This window comes from Rhincodon typus, chromosome 3, assembly GCF_021869965.1.
Source record: "Rhincodon typus isolate 14 chromosome 3, sRhiTyp1.1, whole genome shotgun sequence".
Classification (NCBI taxonomy): Eukaryota; Metazoa; Chordata; class Chondrichthyes; order Orectolobiformes; family Rhincodontidae; genus Rhincodon; species Rhincodon typus.
Window position 1 is genome coordinate 104,329,872 of NC_063334.1, and position 21,494 is coordinate 104,351,365.

The following is a 21,494-nucleotide window of genomic DNA, read 5'->3' on the forward strand; positions in this document are numbered from 1 at the left end:
ACACCGCCTGAGCCCCCAGCCCACTGACCGTCCCTGATCTGCTCAATTCTCCAACCCGCTGACCATCCCCACACCGCCTGAGCCCCCAGCCCGCTGACCGTCCCTGATCTGTGCGAGACTCCGTGCGTGCATCCAGCCCACTGGCCATCCCTGCTCAGCATGAGCCTCCAGCCCGTTCCACTCCATGCTTCCAGCCTGCTCTTCCTCAGGAGAGAATGCCAAGAGGGGAGAAAGGGGAAAAATAGAAATAAATAGAAGGAGCAGAGGAGCTCCGATTGGAGCAACCTACTCCACAACCATCTTGAATATTTTCTGGTTCTTCTGGTTCTTCACCAGGTTAGCATGCATGCCTGAAAGGTCAGCCCTAATTAACCAACTTTACAGAATTCTCTGGAGGAAAAGTCAAGGAAGGTAGGATCAGGAATAGGTCATTTAGCTTCTCAAATCCATGCTGTTTGTAGAAATATCATGAGCAGGTTCTGGGAGCCCTATATATAGGATAGGCCACCATTCTAATGTGATCCGATAAGCATGTATGAACTACTTCCATCATGTACAGAGGCACAGCTCAGCAGCACTTCACAAGAAACTTCTTCACACAGGTCCCAGTTCCGTGTGATCTGACACTACTGAAGATGCAGCATGGCTATTAACTTATAGCTATTGACTCCTATACTATATCTTAAGACAGCGATGGATAGATTCTTGATTAGTAAGGGGATCAAGGGTTGCAGGGAGAAGGCAGGAGAATGGGGTTGAGAAATTTATCAGCCATGATTGAATGGCAGAGTAGACTTGACGGCTAAATGCTCCTGTTCTGCTGCAATGTCTTGTGGTCTTCCTCAAATTTGCTGTACTCATAAACTATTTACATTTCCATTCTGAGATAACAAGGTGTAGAGCTGGATGAACACAGCAGGCCAAGCAGCATCGGAGGAGCAGGAAGGCTGACGTTTCGGGCCTAGACCCTTCTTCTTTCCATTCTGCTCTTTTTAACCCCACCTTGTCTCAGCCTATGGTGCTGATGGACTTAATCTCCAGCTGTGTTCTCAGCTCTCTTAGAAGATATGTAGGATCATGTTCTCTACAGACATCTCCTTGGAAGGCACTGAGATCAGCACGCTGAGATTTCTGCTTTTAATCGCAGTCAAAAGATGGTGAACAGAGTCTTCCATCTCTTTTTCTTCTTGGTAGTACTCTGGGGAAAGATTAAGCAAGGGGCTGCTTCTCCTCAATCTCTCCCCTTGCCTGAGGAATGGTGACCTTCAAATGAAACCATATCGGTCATCTGTGTCAATGAGATAGCAGCCCCATGGTCTGGCATGACTTTACATGTTAGTTGATCCTGCTTTAATGAATGAAATTTGATCAGCTCCTGTGAAGAACTGTGCAGCTGTGTCATCTGCTGCTGCAACAGGTGAAGATTAAAATAATAGCTCATCCATGACTAAATCATATTGAAGATTCTGAATGAGAAGTGATGTTCCTGCTCCTCCTGCGAGAAACCCTCTATTGATAGTGATGCTGCTCCTACAGTTTCCTCAGCTTGAGGCTGCTGGAGGCATTGGAGATTCACATCTCAGGAACAACAGAAAGTAGGATTTTGCTATTATCAGCAATAGAATGAACTTGAAGCTTCAGGGAAATTAGACCCCGTTTGAACACTTACACCAGCATTGGGATTTATAGAGAGCTCTTCTGTAGCATCTGATCTGCCAACTTGCTTGAAGACAGAATTGCAGAGTCATTATAGCACAGATAGAGGCCATTCAACCCATCATATTTGTTCTCCCTGTCTTCTCATCGTTACCATACACACTGTTCCTTTCCAAAAATACAGTCCAACTCCATTTTGAGACCACAATTGATGCTGCTTCTACCACAATCAAAGGCAATGCATCCAGATTTTAACTACTTCCTTTGTGAAAATTTTTTCTCATATAATTTCTGCCTTTTCTGCCTATTACTTTAAATAGACACAACCAATTCAAGACTAGGTATTTTCTCTACAACAGCTATGATGGTATTAGAAAGGACATCTATTTTCAGCCCTTCTTCACATAAAGGAGTTTCTGTATTTTGTTTTTGCTCTCATTGCTGGCTGGCCAGCATTTATTGCTTGTCCCTAGCTGCCCTTAAACTGGGTGACTTACTAGACCATTTCAGAGGGCAGTTGAGAACCAGCCACATTGCCATGAGCCTGTAGGCCAGATCGGGTAAGAGCAGTAGATTTCCTTCCCTGAAGGTATCAGATGGGTTTTTCCTGACAATCAGCAATGGTTTCTTGATCATCAGTAGATACTTAATTCCAGAATTATTTTTTAATTGAATTCAAGTCTGGGACTCGAACCTGGGTCCCCAGAATGTAAGCTGAGTTTCTGGATTAATACTCTCGTGGTACTACCACTAGGCTATCGCCTCCCCACATTAGGTTGTGGTTGATGCTGCATAGAGTCTTCAGTGTAATGAATCAGTCACTTGACCAGTCAATGACTATCAGCATTTCTAAGGTCTAAGTATGTACTAAGTCCAAGTGCTGACATTTTCAAGCCCAATGATTGGAAAAAGTAATTGTTACTTCCACTTTTGTAGAAAAAAAATTACTGAGTTTTGGAAGTGGAGTAAACAAAGAGAGGGTGTGTGTATTTTACTCTTTGGTGACTAATTTAATCTTGCATTTGTAATCTAGACAGTGGATCGACCGAAAGACTGGTATAAGACGATGTTCAAGCAAATACATATGGTGCATAAGCCAGGTATGTTTAAGATTGATGTCTGAGATAAATAATTAACATTTTGAAGTTAAACTGTGAACCTCCGAGTTCTAATTTCCATGCTGTGTTATTCAACAACAGCTTGTGTTTATCTTATCGCCCATTTAACTTAGAAAAACATCTCAAGGTGCTACACTGGAGCACAGGGGAGAGATATGGGTAACCAAAAATTTCACCAGAGACGTTTCAGGAGGAAAGAATAGTTTAGGGAGAGCATTCAAGAACAAAGCACCTACAGGGATGAAAACATTGTTATTGCAGAGTAAAGGAAGGGGGAGGGATGCCCTTAATAATATTGCTGTGGCAAGGGAATATTCTGGGGTGATGGGGATGGTTACAGGTAAGAACAGCTGAGGCTGTGGAAGGATGTCAACAAAGGATAGGAGTGATAGGCAAATATAATTTGGTGCAGAGCAGTTTTTGGATGAGCTGAGTGTTTCAGAGTCTGGAGGCTGACTTGACCATTGTTACTTTGTGGGTGAGGGTTACCAACAACAGACGGGCTGAGGCAGGGATGGAGGTTGGAGATGTTCCAGAGGTGGACGTAGGCGTTATAGACACACCTCACAATTTTTTTTCCCAGCGATGGTAATGAAAACAGGAGTTAGGAAGATATGTAAGCTGCACTATCCAGGAGCAATTGTCTGTTTTACATCTGATGATGAAAGGTACAATTACTTCAGGTGTTACCAAACTGTGCCTGGTTAATTTAAATATTAGTCCCCAAGACACCATAAATTTGTTGATAACCAGTTTTTAATGATAAGCCATTAGAAACAAAACATAAACAAACCTGCTGAGAAATCTATACAGAAAGACTTTTTGTTGTCTCACTGTGAAAAAATGTTGAACCTGAGGAAACGCTCCACTTACTCTATTTTAAATTGTACACCCGGCAGCCAGGTTTTTGGGAACTACTAAGTGTTCAAAAATAGATTGAGCACACATTTTACATTCAACGTTGCCAGTGCACATAAGCTAAACTGTGGATGACTTGTCTTCGCAGGACATCTTGTAATGTACCAGCTGGCTTGCTATTCTAGTAGACGAACTACAAGGCTGTAGATACCAGTGTGCTTGGCATGGCCTGCTGAATCTAAGTCCTAATCTGATGGTCTTTATTAAAGAGATGTTCCCATGGGCAGCCCATGTTCTCCTATAAAGTTCTAGACATTGGATAACCCATTCCTTCAGCACTGAGTCCTTTATGCTGTAAACTGTTTTGGAAGTTGCTCTGGGATTTGGAAGTAGGCTGGAGGAAGCCCTTCATTTGTAATGCTTGGGGCTGTTGATGGAGACCTGTTTGGACATGTAGCTGTTACAGAAATGATCGTCAAGTGTTACTGTTACCAGAAAAGAAACATTTTGTGTTCTGTTCTCTGTGCCTCGCACATTTATGAACTGATTGGCTAGGGAACACATGCTGACTTTCAAATGCCTTTGAAAGCAAATCCCTTGATTTTAGAAAGGCTCAATTATTTTTTATTCATCCCTATGCACACGGCAGTCGAAATAGCTTTACCATAAAGTCTTTGCCCAGCTGCTTAAAATGTTGCTTTTATTTTATTTGCATCCTTTTTACAGACCTGCAATGTTCCATGTTTCTGCTAGAAATTATGTTTTCAACATCTTCCTTTTGTTTTGTAAAACTGTCAACTTCTAACTGACATTGTGAACCAATCATTTATAAGCCTTGGTAGCCATAATGCCACATTGGCAAACAAATACAAATGGGTGGGCAGTTGACATAGATGTGAAATATCAAAATTAGCATTGAGTGCATTTATTCACTAGTAATTTAGGGAATTAGAGGGATACCTACCCTGTGATATGAAGAAAAATTAGCAGTAATGTAGTCTGAACTAGTTAGGGTCAGTTTAGTTAGGATTCACTTTGATGCAAGTGGTGTACAATATATTAGAATGAGAACAAAACTACTAGTCCAATTCCATTATTACCATAGCTGGCAGTAAACCACTTTCAACATTACTTTTTATTTTTTAACAGATGATGATACAGATGCATTCAATGCTACATATGCATATGTTTATCCTGGTAAGAAATTTATATTGTTTTGTTTAGATCTTGAACTAAACTGGGAAACAGATTTCCTAATTGAGCTACTGCGAAATCCAAGTACATGTTCCATTGCTGATTTCCTTTCTCAACCTTCATCCAGCAGGTCCATTTTGTAAATTCCAAGAGGACTGTACCAAGGTCATAACCCTGTTAATGACCCATACCCACCAATTGATGGTTAACTGAAGCGTTTAAAGTGGTCCCATTATTGTCAATCCCAACACTACAAAATGGTGAAAGCAATTCACTCAATTCCCATTCTCCACTTTGGAAGGACAGATCTTCACTTTCCTTTTCGTCAAGCCTCTTGCTCAAAATTGAACTCCCTTCCATCTGATATCCTGACAATCTCTGCATTAAATTATGTCTCCAAATAATAAGAGAACAACAGATTTCTTCCCTTAATTTCAAATGTAAAGCACTAAACAAACTTTAATTCAATCTCTGCTTCTAGAAACTAATACCTCACTATCCAAGTTGTTATATTCCTAAAAGCCAATTGGCGACAGATAGTTCTGGAGCTCATCTTTACTCAGTCTAATTTATTTTCAGAGTGAAACATTACAAGGATACATCTTCTAGCTCAGCTATCCCCAGTTTCAGTAGTGTCTTTTTCGAATTTTGTTTTAGTCTGTCAGTTTGGACATGTTTTGACAGATCTCCATTGCTAGCATATCGTGATCTAGGACATTACCTCTGTGCCATATGATCCTAGTGTCTCTTTACTTTGTCATTTTTTTCTAATGCTTTTTGTTCAGATGCTATTACATACCTATGGACGTTGTTTTTACCACCATCAAATCAATTGTATTACCAATTTAAAGAACAATTATCCTTACCCAGCAGAGCTAGTGCAACAATAACGAATGTGGTGGAGGGGAAGGGGAGAGAGTAGTGTCTCTTTATAATTTTTCTCCTTTTTATGTGTTACAATTGCTCATATATTTTTTCTAATTAACCTGTTCAGAGATGCTATTAGACACCTCTGGAGCAAGTGGGACTCGAACCTGGGTCTCTTGGTTCAGGTGTAGGAACTCTGCTCTGCGCTACTCCCTATAATTGCTCAAATAAAATGCCAGTTAATACCTTCCATCTGCAGATAATTGAGCAAGCTGATTTACAATTAACAGAGGGCTCTTGTGGTGCAGTGATAGTGTTCCTACCTCTGAGCCAGGGGACCTGGGTTCAGATCTCACCTGCTCCAGAGATGTTGTTACACATCTCTGAACTGGATTGATTCAGAAAACAAAGAAAAGTTAGCACAAGGGAAAACATTTTTAGCGTTATCCATAATAACCCGGTCACTACTCACATTCATCAGTTCTACCTGCAATCTAGATGATGATTTTCTATGTGGTGTTTTGCTTCTGTGATTTCTGTATTTCCACCCACTACCTCATGTGCTCAACAAAAGGGTAAGTAAGGAACTAAAAGTGTGATCAAGAATGAAAAACTGCAAATACTCATAGTCCGGTGTGGAAACAGAAATAACTGGAAGAACACAGCAACTCAGTGAGATCCTGTAAAGAGAGATGACAGGTTAGAGGTTGGCACACTGGAATCCATGAAATTACTTCACTGTTGATAAGCCTGGAACTAGGAACGATTGAACTCAGTATGTTTTACAGCAACTGTTCACCTACCCTTTGTGAAGAAATTTAGACAGGGGTAGGGTGAGTACGGGTGTGTGCCTTTATTTTTAAGGGGTAATGTTACGACATCAAAATGGCCAGCAGATCATTTTAACCTGCCTCTGTAGTGAATAATTCAAGCAGCAATGAATTGTGCCGCACTATTTGTTTATCATTGGAAAGGATTCAATCTTCATTTTGATGAAAGCTCAGTCAAAACAACAAAATAAAAGCTTTCTCCACCAGTCTGTAGCACAAACAGGTTTGGGAGAACACTTGGCAATGAAGGTGAGATATTAATAGCCTTTACTTCTTGTTCAGGTAGAAACTTGACCTGCCCAATACGCTAAAACTTTTTCTTCGGATATTACATTTAATTGCTCATTCAAGCATAAAAAGCCTACAGAAAACAAAAGATGTTTCATCTGGATGTGTGTTACTCATTCTATGAAACGCCTTTTCATTTTCAACTTTTCTTTCATGTTCTAATTACATTAAATTGGGAATGCAATAAGATTGGGTTCTCAGTCGTTTCATACAGTGGCCTTTTCAACTTCGGGACCTGCATTCAAATCTAGTGCAGACAGACAGGATGAGAATCTCTTTGTGATGACTAGAAGGGGCTTATGTGAAATGAAGTTGAGCAGTCTGAAGCAGTTCCTCAGTGGGTGTGTATATACAGCGCCCAGCTGTAATCTCTGGCTTTCACAGATAATGAGGCCATTGTGTGAAATGGAAAAGTCATATTGACCTCCACAGTCGAAAATATTAGTGACCAATGTACATTACTGTGACGGAGTAGAGGAGAATTTAAACTACAGTATAGCATTCCCAATAGCTAAGTTGACAAATGCCACACAGGGAGTGGTAGTTCTGGTGTGCCTTTTCCTGCAAAAGATGGACCCATGCTTTGAAACAGAACTGTTACGTTTTACTTCCTTCATGCCTCCCCCTTGTACCTGCACATGGTTTGACAGAGGCCTGCATTTTTCCAGTGTTTCAAACAAAAACATCCACTGTGCAGTTTTGCCTGAAAAGTGAGTGTTCCTTGTCTACCTGATCACAGAGAGTGGAATCACCAAGTATACTAAAAACGAAACAGTGAAGGTTGGAAATCTGAAATAAAAACAGAAGGTGCTGGGCAAGCTTCCCAGGCCTGGCAGCATCTGTGAAGAGAGGTACAGAGTTAATGTTTCGAGTCTAACATGACTCTTCTTCATCTCTGTCCACAGGTTTGGCCTGACCTACTGAGTTTCTTCAGCAGTTCTCATTTTAATCACCGAGAACAAATTGTCTTGGCCTAGACTGAATTTCCAGCAGTAATGAGCAATAGTCAGAAACAGATCTCCAGTTCATTTTGTTCCTTCCCACCTCGCGCAGTCCAGTGATACAAGGCACGATATTCCCTTTGCTGCAACTCCTGCTTACTTGAGCCACAGGGTTAAGTGTTGTGGTCACAATTATTTCCAACATATGTTAATAACTTGGATGAGGCAAGTGAATACACTATTGTCCAGTTTATAGAAGCCACTAAAATAGGTGGGAAGGCTAGTGATGAGGATGACATCAAAAGTTTACAGAAGAATACAATCAGGTAAAGTGCCAGAAATTTGACAGCTGGAATTTAATGTGGACATATGTGAGATTATGTGAGAATAAAGGAGTTGAATTTCTTTAAATGTGAAAACACTGCAGGAAACTGCAGCACAGAGGGATTTTGGGCTCCTTGTGCATGAGTCACAAAAAGCCAGCATCCAAGTTCAGTGGATAATAGGGAAACCAAATGAATGTAGGCCTTTATTTAAAAATGGAATGGAGTATAAAAATAGTGAGGTCTTGCTAAAACCATATCAGACACTAGTCAGACTGTAGCTGGAATACTGTGAACAGTTTTGAACCCCTTCTCTAAGGAAATACTTTGGAAGCATTCAGAAAATATTCACGTGGTTGATCCTAGATATGAGGCTTTTTCTTATGAGTTGAATTTGAATTAGTTTGGGCCATTAGAAGAATGAGAGGGGACCTCATTGAAACATATAAGATTCCAAGGGGCCTTGACAGGGTAGATGTTGACAGGTTGTTTTCCCTTTTGGGACAATCTAGGACCAGAGGACATAATCTTAGTAAGTGATCACCCATTTAAGGCAGGTCTGAGGTTGAATTTCTTCTCTGAGGGTAGGGATTCTGTGGAATTCTTTACTGTAGAGGCTGTGAAGGTTGTGTTGTTAAGTGTATTCAACTGAGATAGACAAATTTTTATTTAGTAAATGAATCAAGGGTAATGGAGAAAAGGCAGCAAAGTGAAGTTGATGATTATCAGATCAATCATGGACTGATTGAATAGGAGAACAGACTCAGTGGGCTGAATGGCCTACTTATGCTCCTGTTTGTCATGGTTTTATCAGCTAACACAGCACAGGTACAGAACAAACTTGGGAATATTCAAGTCTTTCAGTTTGTCATACCATTGCAATTGATTTCAACAGTGGAAAATGAGTTGGGGATCAATACAAATATCTGTGATAAGCCACAATTTGAATAAATGAATTGACTTTCTGATATTCAATGAGAAACAATAGGTACAAGCCCAGATCAATTTGCGTCCAACGTTGGTGGAGACCACTTCACATTATGGAATTTTGGAGTGATCTTTGACAGAACTATTGAAATCCCAGAAGTGAAGCTTTTTTTCACTATAGTGGATGCAGTTTAGGAACCTCAACTTTGTTCATGAGACAGAAAAGATACAGTTTCCTACATCGCTATACATGGCATACAGATTAGTCTGGTCCCCCTCCCATTCTTCTGCAATAATTTCTCCAACACAAAGTAAAACAAAGAGATTGACATTTTACTTTTATTGAAGATTATGTTTGGGAACTGTGCCAAGAAAGTTTTCAGCCAGTAAGTTTTGAGATGTGTCTGCAGAGAAGAGTAAACTTTCTTTTTGCTTCTATATGACATTTAGAAAGCCACATCTGTTCTCTTCTATTGAAGGTTTTAAAAAATCTTTCATTGTTTTGTACTAGATAATTACAGCGCATTCACCTCTGTTCAGGCGCACCCACCTCCCAAGACACATACTTACCGGCCTTTATCAAAAAGTACCTCAGACAATGGGGTTGAATTCTTCAAGGAATCTGCTCCACTACCACCGCCTCCACCTGTCCCACCACTTTCACAACCAAGACTGAGAGAAACAGATTCCACCGAAAGGTAAGTGCTGAGTAAAGGTGTTGTGTGGCAAGCCTGGTGAAATATTTGAGGTTTGTATGATTGATTATCCAAGGATTTGACAAATTCAAAAGTTAAAAGAGAATGTTATTATGTGATAGGGCACCTTACTTCTCTTATTCGCTGTGTCATATTTTCAGTATTAAAGACATTTGCCAGCTTTAAAATGATCTGACTAAGGTAGATTTAAAGTTGAGTGTCTACATGCTTATATTTTCATTGGAGAAGAGGTCAGAATAGGGGTTCTTGCCAAATATTTTCATGCCCTAACAAATCTGCTTGCAGCACTGTAGAGCATCTACATATTCCACTCCCTTCTTGGTTTTTACTGGAGAAGGGAGCATGAGAATGGTGCATGTGGAGAGCCAGGGTACATTGGCAGGTGTTTTATCAGCATCCCTTAGATCCTGCAGCCGGGGTCAGTTATGGGTCAGTGAGGGCAAACGCCTGAGCCATGCAGGGGATTCTCCAGTCGCTAATGAAGAGACTGTGCCGGGAGTACTTATACATTGAGGATGGCAGCGTTTCTGTCTCACCTGTTATCCCAGTATGAGGGCCCAGCAGCTTGGCAGCATCTGCACAACAGATAGAGGTGGCCAGTACTGAGGCTGCAGGGGGAAGGAGTGCTGACTCCATATTGAAGCGATGCAGTGGCCTAGGTAGATTTGTTTGTTTTGTTATTGGGCCAGGCCCATTCAGGGGAGCCTGCACAGTCAGAGGGGTGAGTCCTCCAGTGAACATGAGAATGTCAAAACCATGCAGATGGTCATTAACATTGGGATGGGGACTGTCCATGAGTCATGAAGCTGGCCTAGGCAGTGACTCTTCATCCTGTGAATGATTTTTTAAAATATCTATGTTAAAAGCTGCTCAGTGAAGTTTCATAAAGTGCTAGGGAGCATGCCAATCAGTACTGGTCACCAGAATATTCAGATGTGCACAGGGAATGTCAGGAGCAAATCTGAAAGGATCAAAGAGACAACAGACCCATCTGCAGGAGAAATGCCATGAGCAAAGGAGATCAATGTGTGTTACCGTCATTGGTCTCACCAAGACAACTGGCCATGTGAGCAATTAAACTTTTGGTGAAGAATGACTGCCAGCTGCTCATTCTGATGTCCATTTCCATGAAAAGATGATGCACCAGGTCAGCTACAGGGGCAACATGGGAACTGTGGGAGACCCACAGTGAGGTCAAAGAGGGCTGTGGTTGGAGCACTGTTCCACCACATTCTTGATGCTGTCATTTGCCCTCAGGTCATCTACAGAGAGGGTACTTACTCACCAGAACTGACAGAAAGCTGCTTAGCCTTGCGCACCTGAGATACATGATAAAGATGTTAACCTCTAAAGGAACTTTTTCAGATGGTTCCAGACATAGTAACATTAGCCCAAGTGAATTTGAAAAACCCCAGCAATTCCTGTGGGGTCGACTGCATCGGGATTTCCACCTTGACACATAACTCCTTCCCAACCTGTAGGAGTAACTAACTGGTCCTCAGAACTTCTGGATATCATCAGGCGATGACTCAAAGAGATTCCCTCCTGCCTTTAGCAGTTGCTTTGTTCAAGGCCTGAATGACAAATATTGCAGCCAGGAATGTGACAGGCCAGAGACAGAATTTTGATTTCAACCCCCTCAAATCTTTGCCTGTTGATGTACAGGTGAGCTGCAGCTCATATCTCTCCTTCTCTCTCTCTGGATGCTGGTGGATTTCTGATGAGGGAACTGTGCATGCAACATTGATGCTTCATTAAATAGAACTTTACTGTGGGGCTAACATAAGTTTCATCGTTTTTCACTGAGAACGTAAGAGTGTTTCATTCCTAACCATCTCCCAATTGAAAACAAACATGAAAATTAAAGGATACGTCTCTCATAAATACACTGCTATAAATCAAATAATAATTTGAGCCATTCAGTACTGTGTTTGGAATTTTTTTTTCTTTTTAAACCCGTTAAAGTATGTAGTTGCAGCCCATGTGCAAATCTTTGAAATTTAACCTTGCATGACATCACATCAGCATTATGATGAGGGCAGGATGTCACCAGAACAATTTTATTTTTCAAAGGTGAAAATTACTCTGAAATTATTTTTCTTCCTTGCAGGTTACAATGTACTGTCTCAACAATTTTGACTAACGATCTCTTCTATCATGTCACTTAATGCAATTTGTACCTCTTTCCCAATGAACCTATTATGTCCCCTTTTCCCCTTATAACTGTCCAGCTTGTATATTAATTTACGATTTGGATAGTCGATTTTTGTCACTCGGAGTATTGCTGTTCTTTGTCACAGCCGGTGTGTATACCAACTAGATTTTCACTATCGAAAGAGGTGAGGACCTTGTGCATTTGTTAAAGATTTAATTTGTGTACTGTCTATGCGTGTTGTGGTCTGTAAGTCCCAGAGTATTTCATATTCATGCCAATTGTGAAATGTGATGCTGATGATACAGTGCACATAACAAATACGATGGCTTTCACTATCATTTACCAGGAACGAGTGGGATCCACCTGACAGAAAAGTTGATACTCGGAGATATCGGGCTGAACCTAGAAGCATATTTGAATATGAACCAGGAAAGTCGTCAATCCTAGAACATGAGCGACCAGTAAGAAACTCATTCTGATCTATTTTTCTTTAGTGATGTGTGACAAATCGATGAAGTAATGAATGAATGAAATAATGAATAAATAAATTTATTTTTGCCAAGGTGAAATAGAGGTTGTGACGATTGGTTTCAGACCCATACCTGCCAGTTAGAAATGATTTCTTTTTTAGTATACTCAATGTGGGAGAGGACTGAGTTGCCATTCCTCGGGACTTTGTAAAGCTTCCTCCTTTACAGCGGTCATTCATCATTACACAGGATACAAAGATTCTGAGCAGTCTGGTTTAGTGGCTGAGACAAGGGAGTAAATTGCAGTTGAGTGTGTGACAGGGCCTGAGGCGAAAATCTTCAGACTTCACAAAATGCTTAACCAAAGAACTTTGCCATTCTTCTAAATTTGGATGTTGGGCTCAGAACCTGATAGCGCTGAGGCCATTGAGAGAAGTTGTGAAAAGGTGGAGCAAATTGTTGTCAAAATACGTGTGGAACCTGACCACTTGTTTCTATAGATGACATGGGCAGCCACGTAGGTAAAGGACCAAGATGGCACATCAAAAGGAAACAGTATGTGTGTAGGAAGATGGATAGGGATGGAATCAATTGAAGATCACAATAGCAAGATGTCGAGGGAGGAAAGTTCGTGTTGACCATGCAAATGATGGCAGATACATTGCGAAGGATGATGACGGAGGCTGCAGCATAGTCAGATTCTGAGAAGATATCATTTGCAATTTTATTAGGGTCACTTCTCCCTTTCCTTTTACCTACTGAGCCAAAGCTCCCCACAGCCTCAGGTGTCCCTCTAACATAGCCCTGCATAAAACCTACCTAATCCACTTGGAATAACATTAAATTTTGGTTGGGCAGAAAATGAAGATTTTGAGTTGATTGGCCAATGTTTCTTTCCAGTAACTTCAGTGGAAATTATTGGAGAAGCCAAGATCTGCCAATCAGCTGAAGAGTGCACGATGACAAATAAATTAACTTGAAGGAACTTGATTTGAAATGTCAGAATATTCAAGACTATAGGTTAAGTGCTGGAAAGTGGGACGTGTAGAATTCGGATAGTTTTGTCAGTGCGGGTTGATGGGTGGAATAGCCACTTCTGTACTGTGTGACTCTATGAATCAGTGAATATTTAAAGTTTATAATGAAGGAAATAATATTCGAAGAAAAAACAGTGGCTTAAGTGCTTGTCTCATTTGGCAGCAAACTAACATAAAACCATGAATTAGAAGCAAGAGTAGGCCACTGGGCTCCTTGAAGCTGCTTCACCAGTCAGTTAATCTGATTATTCTATACTCCTGATAATATTTCAGCTCCTCTTTCATCAACAATATCTACCGAGAAAGATATTCTCTGCACTCAGTCCAGGATCTGTTCTAAACTTTCTGATCTCTGCTAGACTAGTATTGGGCTCCAATAGTAAGCCATATTTTCTCCAGTTTCCAACAAGTAATCACTGTTTATTGACTTATGTAGGACTTCCACATGTGGAATGCAGATCAGAGCAGTCTTATATTTGGCTTTGATGTCCCATCTTTGGCAAACAGCCTTCCAAGTCTTGCTGACCAAGCTCAAGTCTGGAGAATAGCCAACTGTTTGAATTGGTCAATACCAATACAACTCTAACCGAAAATAAATGATCATCTTTTAAAGGGAGTAGGTAACAGATGGGGAGAGGAAGAAATGGTTTTTGTTAACTTTATTTGATCTCAGGATGTGGAGTCCTAAATTTCTCTGATGAGGTTCAGTACCACCGCATAGCTACTTGGGTAACATCAGAGGGCAATTAAGAATCAAGCACATTGGTATGGGACTGAGTCACATATAGGTCAGATCAAGGAAGTACAGCAGACTTCCTTCTCTGTAGGGAAGGAATCAGACAATTGGTTATCTTCATGACCATTTTTACTGAAACCAATTTGCAAGACGCTTTTAAACTTCAAATCCTCAAACAGCGATTGTGGAATATGTTTTGATTTTAAAAAAATTGTTTTTAGGCATCACTCCCATAATTATAAGATTTTGACTCAGTAACAAGAAAGGAATGTCACAATATAACCAAGGCAAGATGGTATATGGCTTGGAGGGGAGATGGTGTTTTCATTTGCATCTGGTGATGGAGGTGGATGGTGTGGGAAGAAACCATGGAAACTGGCTGCAGTTGAGCCTGTAGATATTTAGATGGCCCACACTGCATCAGTACACACATGGTGGGGAAGAGTGGACATTTAAGTCCTTGGAAGGTGTTCAGTTTCTTGAGTTCTTGCAACTGTATCTATCCAGACAAATAGAGAGCATTCCCTCAAATCTTTGCCTTGTAAAGTGGAGATGCTTTGTAGAGTCAGAAGTCGGTTTAAAAAGAAACAGGTGGGGGGGTGCGGTAGTTGGTGGTGGTTGTCCATTAAACATTTTTTTGTCCACATTTGATTTTTTTCAATAATTTGAAATGCTGTGTTCATACTCAATGACTGCATAATATAATGGCATCTTACAATCAGTCCTTATATTTTTCTCTGCACGTCCTTAAATGTCCATTTGATGACAGGGAATCAGGTGAGGCGGCCATGATGATAGTTACTTGGTTGGTACAGACAATTCAGATACAATCCACTTCTTTCATTGAGCAATAAAGATCTTGTTGACATTTTTCATTGAGAATGATATTCTGTATCTAGAATATTGACTTCACACAATTGTCTATGCCAATCTTCTGAACATGCAATGAAAAACTCATTCATAGCAAGAGTAAATATAGATGAAAATTGTCCTAACAAGTAACACCGCTTTTCATTTAAAACAAGCTGTAACACAAATCTCAAATCTGAGATACGCACCCAGTCATAAATAATTAGAAGGATTAGAATCTCAATAACATACCATGAAGGGCAGGAGTGGGTTGGAAGTGATAACACTATATCATAATTATACCAGAAACTCTCCCTTTCAATGAAGTACCATAGTAGAATGTCTTCGAAAAAGACACCGTATGTAAATACACAAACGTTTTAAATTTTAACAGGGTAATGGATGTGTATAAATCATGGAAAGTGTCTCTGCAGAAGTACCCACTATATTTTAACTTAAAGGATTATGCTCATCAATTACAATATAAAGGTGCTGAGAATTGTAAGTGTTTGTTTAAAGCTACTGGGATCATGCTAATGCTCTGCACTCTTCTTCGTGTTTGGCAAAAATAAGCAGAGGCATCAAAAGAGACCTGTTCAGTACAAAGGACAGTTAAATATCTGTGAAAGTAATAACAGTCTAATAAATATGAACTAACTTCAGTGATACGATAGATTTGTGAACGTAAGATTGTTTCCCTTGGAGAAAAGAAGGTTGAGAGGAGGCTTGATAGATTGATGAGTCTGGACAGAGTAAATAGAGAAAATCACTCCCACTAGTGGATGAATCATGAGACAGAGAGCACAGATTTAAGATAATCATGACGAGAAACTTGTTTATGTAGCGAGTGGTTATTAAAGTTTGGAATGTGCTATCTGAGACTATGGTGGAGGCAGTTCCAATAAAGGCAGTCCAAGAGGGAATTGGATTATTGCCTGGAAAGGAAGCTCATACAGGGCTACAGGGAGAAGTTGGGGGATTTATGACACTAGGTAAATTGCTTATTTGAAGAGCTGGTGCAGAAACAAGACGAATGACTATGCTGTAACAATTGGATGTTCTGTGATTCTGTAACGTATATGTAATGTTACATATCTAACTAACAGTGCCGCCAATAACCAGAGCAAAAACAAAGAATATTTTTATACCTTTGTTAGTAATCGCTGTTTAGCAATGAAGGTAATCATAACACAATTGTTTTTTCCCTGTTCTCTTTGTCCAGGCCTCTCATGATTTTGAATGCTTTTGTCAAATCTCCTATGCTTTTACTGTAATCAAAATATGATAATTTCTAGGGCTTAAATTTTGCATTTTCTTATTAAGGAAAGTTATCTCTAATTTGTTGTTTTTAAGATCATCCAGAATAAACATTCTCAAATGACAATAGCTCTGAAACAAGAATGATGCTGTGAACTGGAGGGGCCATGGAGCATTTTAGAAATCCTCACAGTAATCATGTTCTTAAATTCAATACCAACTTCTTCATGAATCACCACTAACAAAATGTACAGTAGGAGAAATTGCTCACCAATGCCTATTGAATAATGTATATCATAAGTTCCCTTTATTGCATTTTCAGCTAACTCCATCACATTGTAATTCCATGTTTATGGCACAGGTTTAAGCTTACTCAGCCAGCATATGAATCTTGAAGAAAGACATGTATCTAATGCTTTTGTCTGTCTTTTATTTTCTTTTCATGCAGGCATTTTGTTCATGTTGATTTGGTGAACTTGATGCAGTTTGTAATTGCTATCTCACCTTGATAGTCATGAGAATAATTATGTAATATTTCACCAGAGTACCATTGCAGTCTTTCCTTTTAAAAACAAAAATAAGGCAAAGTGATTTTAGTTTATTGAACTGGTGGTCAGATTCTACCTTTGGGCTATTTTGCTCCTAGATAGATGAGAAGAATGTTTTACCATGTTGTTACAATTAAGAAACGTTCATAAGTCATTGCCTGCTCCATTTCTTTAATTATCTTCAAAGTCGAATGCTAAAGAGGCACAGCTTTCTAAAGACAGGAAGTTCAGAAAGCCTCAGTATGAGGTTCATAAAGAAAAAATACCCCAGAGAAAGAAGACTGCAGAAAGTAAGATGCCGTCAGTCCAAAGTGCGCAAGAATTTGGTCTCAGACACCAAGAAGAGCAGAAATGGGTTGTAAGTGGCACACAAACTGGATGCAGCGACTAACCCTGCATGTTGCATCGGTGTTCATCAGAGTGATGCAATTAAGGAGCTGAAAAGTCCAGTGATCCAGGACCTACTTATTAAAATTACATGAAAATATTAGCCGACAGTTAGATGAACCAGTGGTAACTCTTCCAATGAATCTAGCCAAGGTAATTAAAAATTACTAAAATAATTATCAGCTAAATGAAGTGAACTGTCTTAAGTATGGCTGAGAGATGGTCCTGGAGCAGTATGGGTTCTGCGTTTGCTTTTCCACTTGTTGCATTTCTTCTTGATAAAACTAACCTTAAAGGTGTCATTCAGTGGTTTCGCAGGATAGGTAATAAATTATTGAGATTAGTGTAGAAAAAGTAATTCATTGTAGTATCTATACATTGATGTTAATTGATGAAATTGTTTATTTTTGAAATTAAAATGGTCACTTGAGAACGCTCAGTCATTTGTCTGCATGTAGAACAGAACTGCTGCATGTGTCTGTCTTGCTCATGTGTCTATGAGTGTATCTGTTAGTCACCAATAAAACATTAAAGGTTTCCAGGCCAAGGAGACTGTAATGATTGAGTGACAATCCACAATAACTTACAGTGATCATAAAATATCACCATCCCAGATGAGACCATTAAATTGTTATGACAGGCTGAGGAGCAGTGAACTGGCCAAAACATAGTAGTCGAGAGTGCCATCCCAGTGGGGAGAAAAAAGAGAAATGATGTAGTAATAGATTATAGTATTGCTAAGGGAATAGATAATGTTCTCGGCAATAAAGCTAGAGTCCCACTTCTGGGCTGGAAGGTACCTCGGTGTGGGAGGAGAAGGATCAGTTGTTGTGGTCCATAGATGTACCAATGAAATAGATACAACTAGGAAAGACGTTCTACTGAAGGATTACAAGCAGCTTGGGGCCAAATTTAAAAAAGCAGAAGCAAAAAGGAGTGCATCAATGATTGTTTCTTAGAGCCATATGTTGCAGAACCTACCTGGAAATAGGCTATTTTAGATGTAGTAATGTGTAATAAAGTAGGATTAATAAGAATTCTCATTGTTAAACATTCTCTGGAGGCTGCGAGCACAGCTTTATAGAATTTCAAATTCGGTTGAGGGACAACCGAATAAGGATGATTACAGGGGTATGAAGAAAGAGTTGTCTAAAGTCAGCTGGGAACCTTTCTGAGGAAGGGTCACTGGACCCGAAACGTTAACTCTGTTTTCTCCTTCACAAATGCTGCCAGACCTGCTGAGCTTTTCCAGCAACTTTGTTTTTGTTCCTGATTTACAGCATCTGCAGTTCTTTTGGTTTTTAAATAGACTAATGAGTAAGTCATTGGAAGGAGCAGTGTTTGATATTTAAGGAAGTATGTTATGTCAGCCAAGAAGAGTTTAATTCCTGTCTAAAAGGACTCAATGAGAAGGATGAACCACCCATGGTTAACAAAGGTACTCAAGAATAGCATCCCATCAAAAACTAAGATGTACAAAACAACAAAAACTAACAGGAGGCCAGATGATTGGGATTTTTTTTTCAGGAACTAGAAGTGGATGACTAAAAAGCTAATAAAGATAAAATTGATTCTTAAAGTAAATTGGCAAGAAATATAAAAACAAACAGCAAAAGCTTCTACAAATATATGGAAAAGAAAGAGAGTAGCTAAACTAAGTGTGTGATCATTGGAGGAAACTACTGCAGAATTGATATCAGGAAACAGGGAAATGGCAGACAATTTAAACCAATATTTTTCATTGGTCTTCACAGTAGAGGATCTATCAACAACCCAAAGATAACAGATAACCAAGGTAGTAATAAGAGAAAGGATTTTGTAACAGTCTCTATCACAAGAGACAAAGTATTTTACAAACTAATAGCACTAAAGGCAGATGCATTGTCAGGACTTGATGGCCTGCATCCAAGGTTTTTAGCAGAGGTAGTGGAGGTGTTAGTCAAAATATTCCAGAATTCACTGAATTAGGGGAGTAATTGAGCAGATTGGAAAACGGCGAATGTGACTCCCCTGTTCAAGTGGGTGGTGGGGAGACAGAAAGCAGGAAAGTATAAACTAGTTGGCCTAATATCTGTTGTTGGTAAAATGCTGGAATTTATCATTAAGTAAGAAAAAGCAAGGCATTTAGAAAAACTTAATGCATTCAACATGGATTTTTTTAAAAGAGAAATCATATTTGACAGATTTGCTAGAATTTTTTAGGATATAACGAGCAGAGTTGATAAAGGGGAACCAGTTAATGCAGTGTATTTGGATTTTCAGAAGGCATTCAATATAGTGCCACATAAAAGGTTATTGTACAAGATAGGAGCTCATGGTATTGGTGGTAATGTATTTGCTAGATTAAAGATCAATTAACATTGAAGAGAGTGTCAGGATTAATGTATGCTTTTCAGTTTGGAAAGCTGTGTAACTAGTCAAATTCCACAAGGATCAGTCCTAAGGCTTCAATTATTAATACTTATCTTAATCACTTGGAGGAGGGGGTACAGTGTAATATCACCAAATTTACTGATGTTACACAAATAGGTAGGCAACATGTTGTGATGAGGACGTAAGAAATCTGTTAAAGGAATGTAGGTAGGTTGAGTGAATGGGCACAACCCTGGTTGATGGAGTTTATGTAGATAAAGTAGAAAAATGTGAGGTTGTGCACTTTGGTTGGAAGAATTCAAAAAGCAGACTATAATTTACACTGAGAGAGACTCCTGAAGTGTGCTCAGCCAATGGATCTGGATGTTCTTGGTGCTAACAAAAATGTTAGCAAGCAGATTAGTCACTAATTAAAGTAAATGGAATTTTGGCCTTTATTGCTAATGGATTGGAGTTTACAAACAGGGAAATCTCATTAAAACTGTCCAGGGTGTTGGTGAGGCCACACTTGGAGTACTGTGTATGGTTTTGATCCTGTATTTATAAAAGGAAATACTAGCATTGGAGGCAGTTCAAAAGAGACTCATTACGCTGATTCTAGGCTGAAGGGGTTGACTTTATCATGAACATCTACATATGCTAGTCTTTTATTCATTAGAGTTTAGAAGAATGAGGGATCTTATTGAAACATACAAGATTTTAAGGGAGCTGGACATCGTAGATTTTGAGAAGACATGTCCAGTTTTGGGGGCATCTTGAACTAGGGGATATAGTTACAGAATATAGAGATTTTCATTTAAAACTGAGAAACAAAGTAATTTCGTCTCCCGGAGAATATTGAGTGTCTGGAATTCTCTACCCCGGAGAGACTAGATCACTGAAAATATTGAAAGATTATTGAAATAGCAGGGTGTGGAGATATATGATGAGCTGACACAATAGAGAAGTTCAAGTTTGGGGCAAATCAGCAGCGATCTGATCGAGTGTCAGGGGCAGTTATTGGCACTGATTGGCCAGGTCTGCCCCTATTTCTTGTGCGTGTTGTCTCACCCAGGACCCTGCTTGTACCCCATGCTTCTGATTCCGTGTTTCACTCTTTCCTTGTGCTCCTGATTCCCTGTTCTGCTGTCTCTCTCTGTGCTTGAGCTCACTTTGTTTCCCATTGCCCTTGCTCCTTCCCTCCAATACTTTCTTCATGTCCAGGTCTCACTAGGCAGCTGCTTTCTCCCGACTCTTGCTTTCTCTGTGAATGACCTACTGTGTGAAGCAGGCATATAGCCCTTTTTTTCCCAGCATGCAGCAGTTTCATACCCATGATGTTCTATAGAATTGTAATTCAGATAGGGTGATTACTAATGCATTTGTAAGGCCTCCTTCACCTAAAATAAAACTGAAAACCTTCCTCTAAATCCTAAAAATCAAAGAACCAAAGGTGCTGCAAATCAGAAACAAAAACAGAAATTACTGGAAAAACTCAGCAGGTCTGGCAGTATCTCGGGAGAGAAGGCAAAATTAACATTTCAGGTCCAGTGACCCTTCTTCAAAACTAGTTCCAAATTTCAGAACTTCCTCCAAATCATGAGGTAGACAAGCAGGAGACTGGAAGAACACAGCAAGCCAAGCAGCATCTGGAGGAGGAGAAGTCAATGTATTGGGTATTACCTTTCTTCAGGACTGGGTGTGAGGGTAGGGGGAGCTGCAGATAAAGAGGTGGGGTAAGAGGGTAGTAGAATGGTGGTGCTCGGTGGACACCGGTAGGAAGTACAACCTGGTTAGTCGATGGAAAGGATGAGTCTGGTTTGTAGCTGGAATGGAAGGGAGGAGGCAGTAGGTGGAATGGAATGGAGGAGGCGGTAGCTGGAGTGAAAGGGCGGAGGCAGTAGCTGGAATGGAAGGGCAGAGGCAGTAGCTGGAATGGAAGGGAGGAGGCAATAGGTGGAATGGAAGGGAGGAGGCAGTAGGTG

General features: G+C 40.0%; 1 protein-coding gene across 1 annotated transcript in view; it reads left to right on the top strand.

Annotated features, from left to right (window-relative positions):
- sorbs2b (sorbin and SH3 domain containing 2b) overlaps window positions 1–21,494 on the top strand; it is a 146,081-nt gene that overhangs the window by 10,635 nt on the left and 113,952 nt on the right. The window contains exons 4-7 of the mRNA XM_048593904.1: window positions 2,690–2,756; window positions 4,782–4,829; window positions 9,514–9,700; window positions 12,220–12,334. Of these exons, the coding sequence (XP_048449861.1) occupies window positions 2,690–2,756; window positions 4,782–4,829; window positions 9,514–9,700; window positions 12,220–12,334 (417 nt within the window). The remainder of the gene's footprint in view (window positions 1–2,689; window positions 2,757–4,781; window positions 4,830–9,513; window positions 9,701–12,219; window positions 12,335–21,494) is intronic.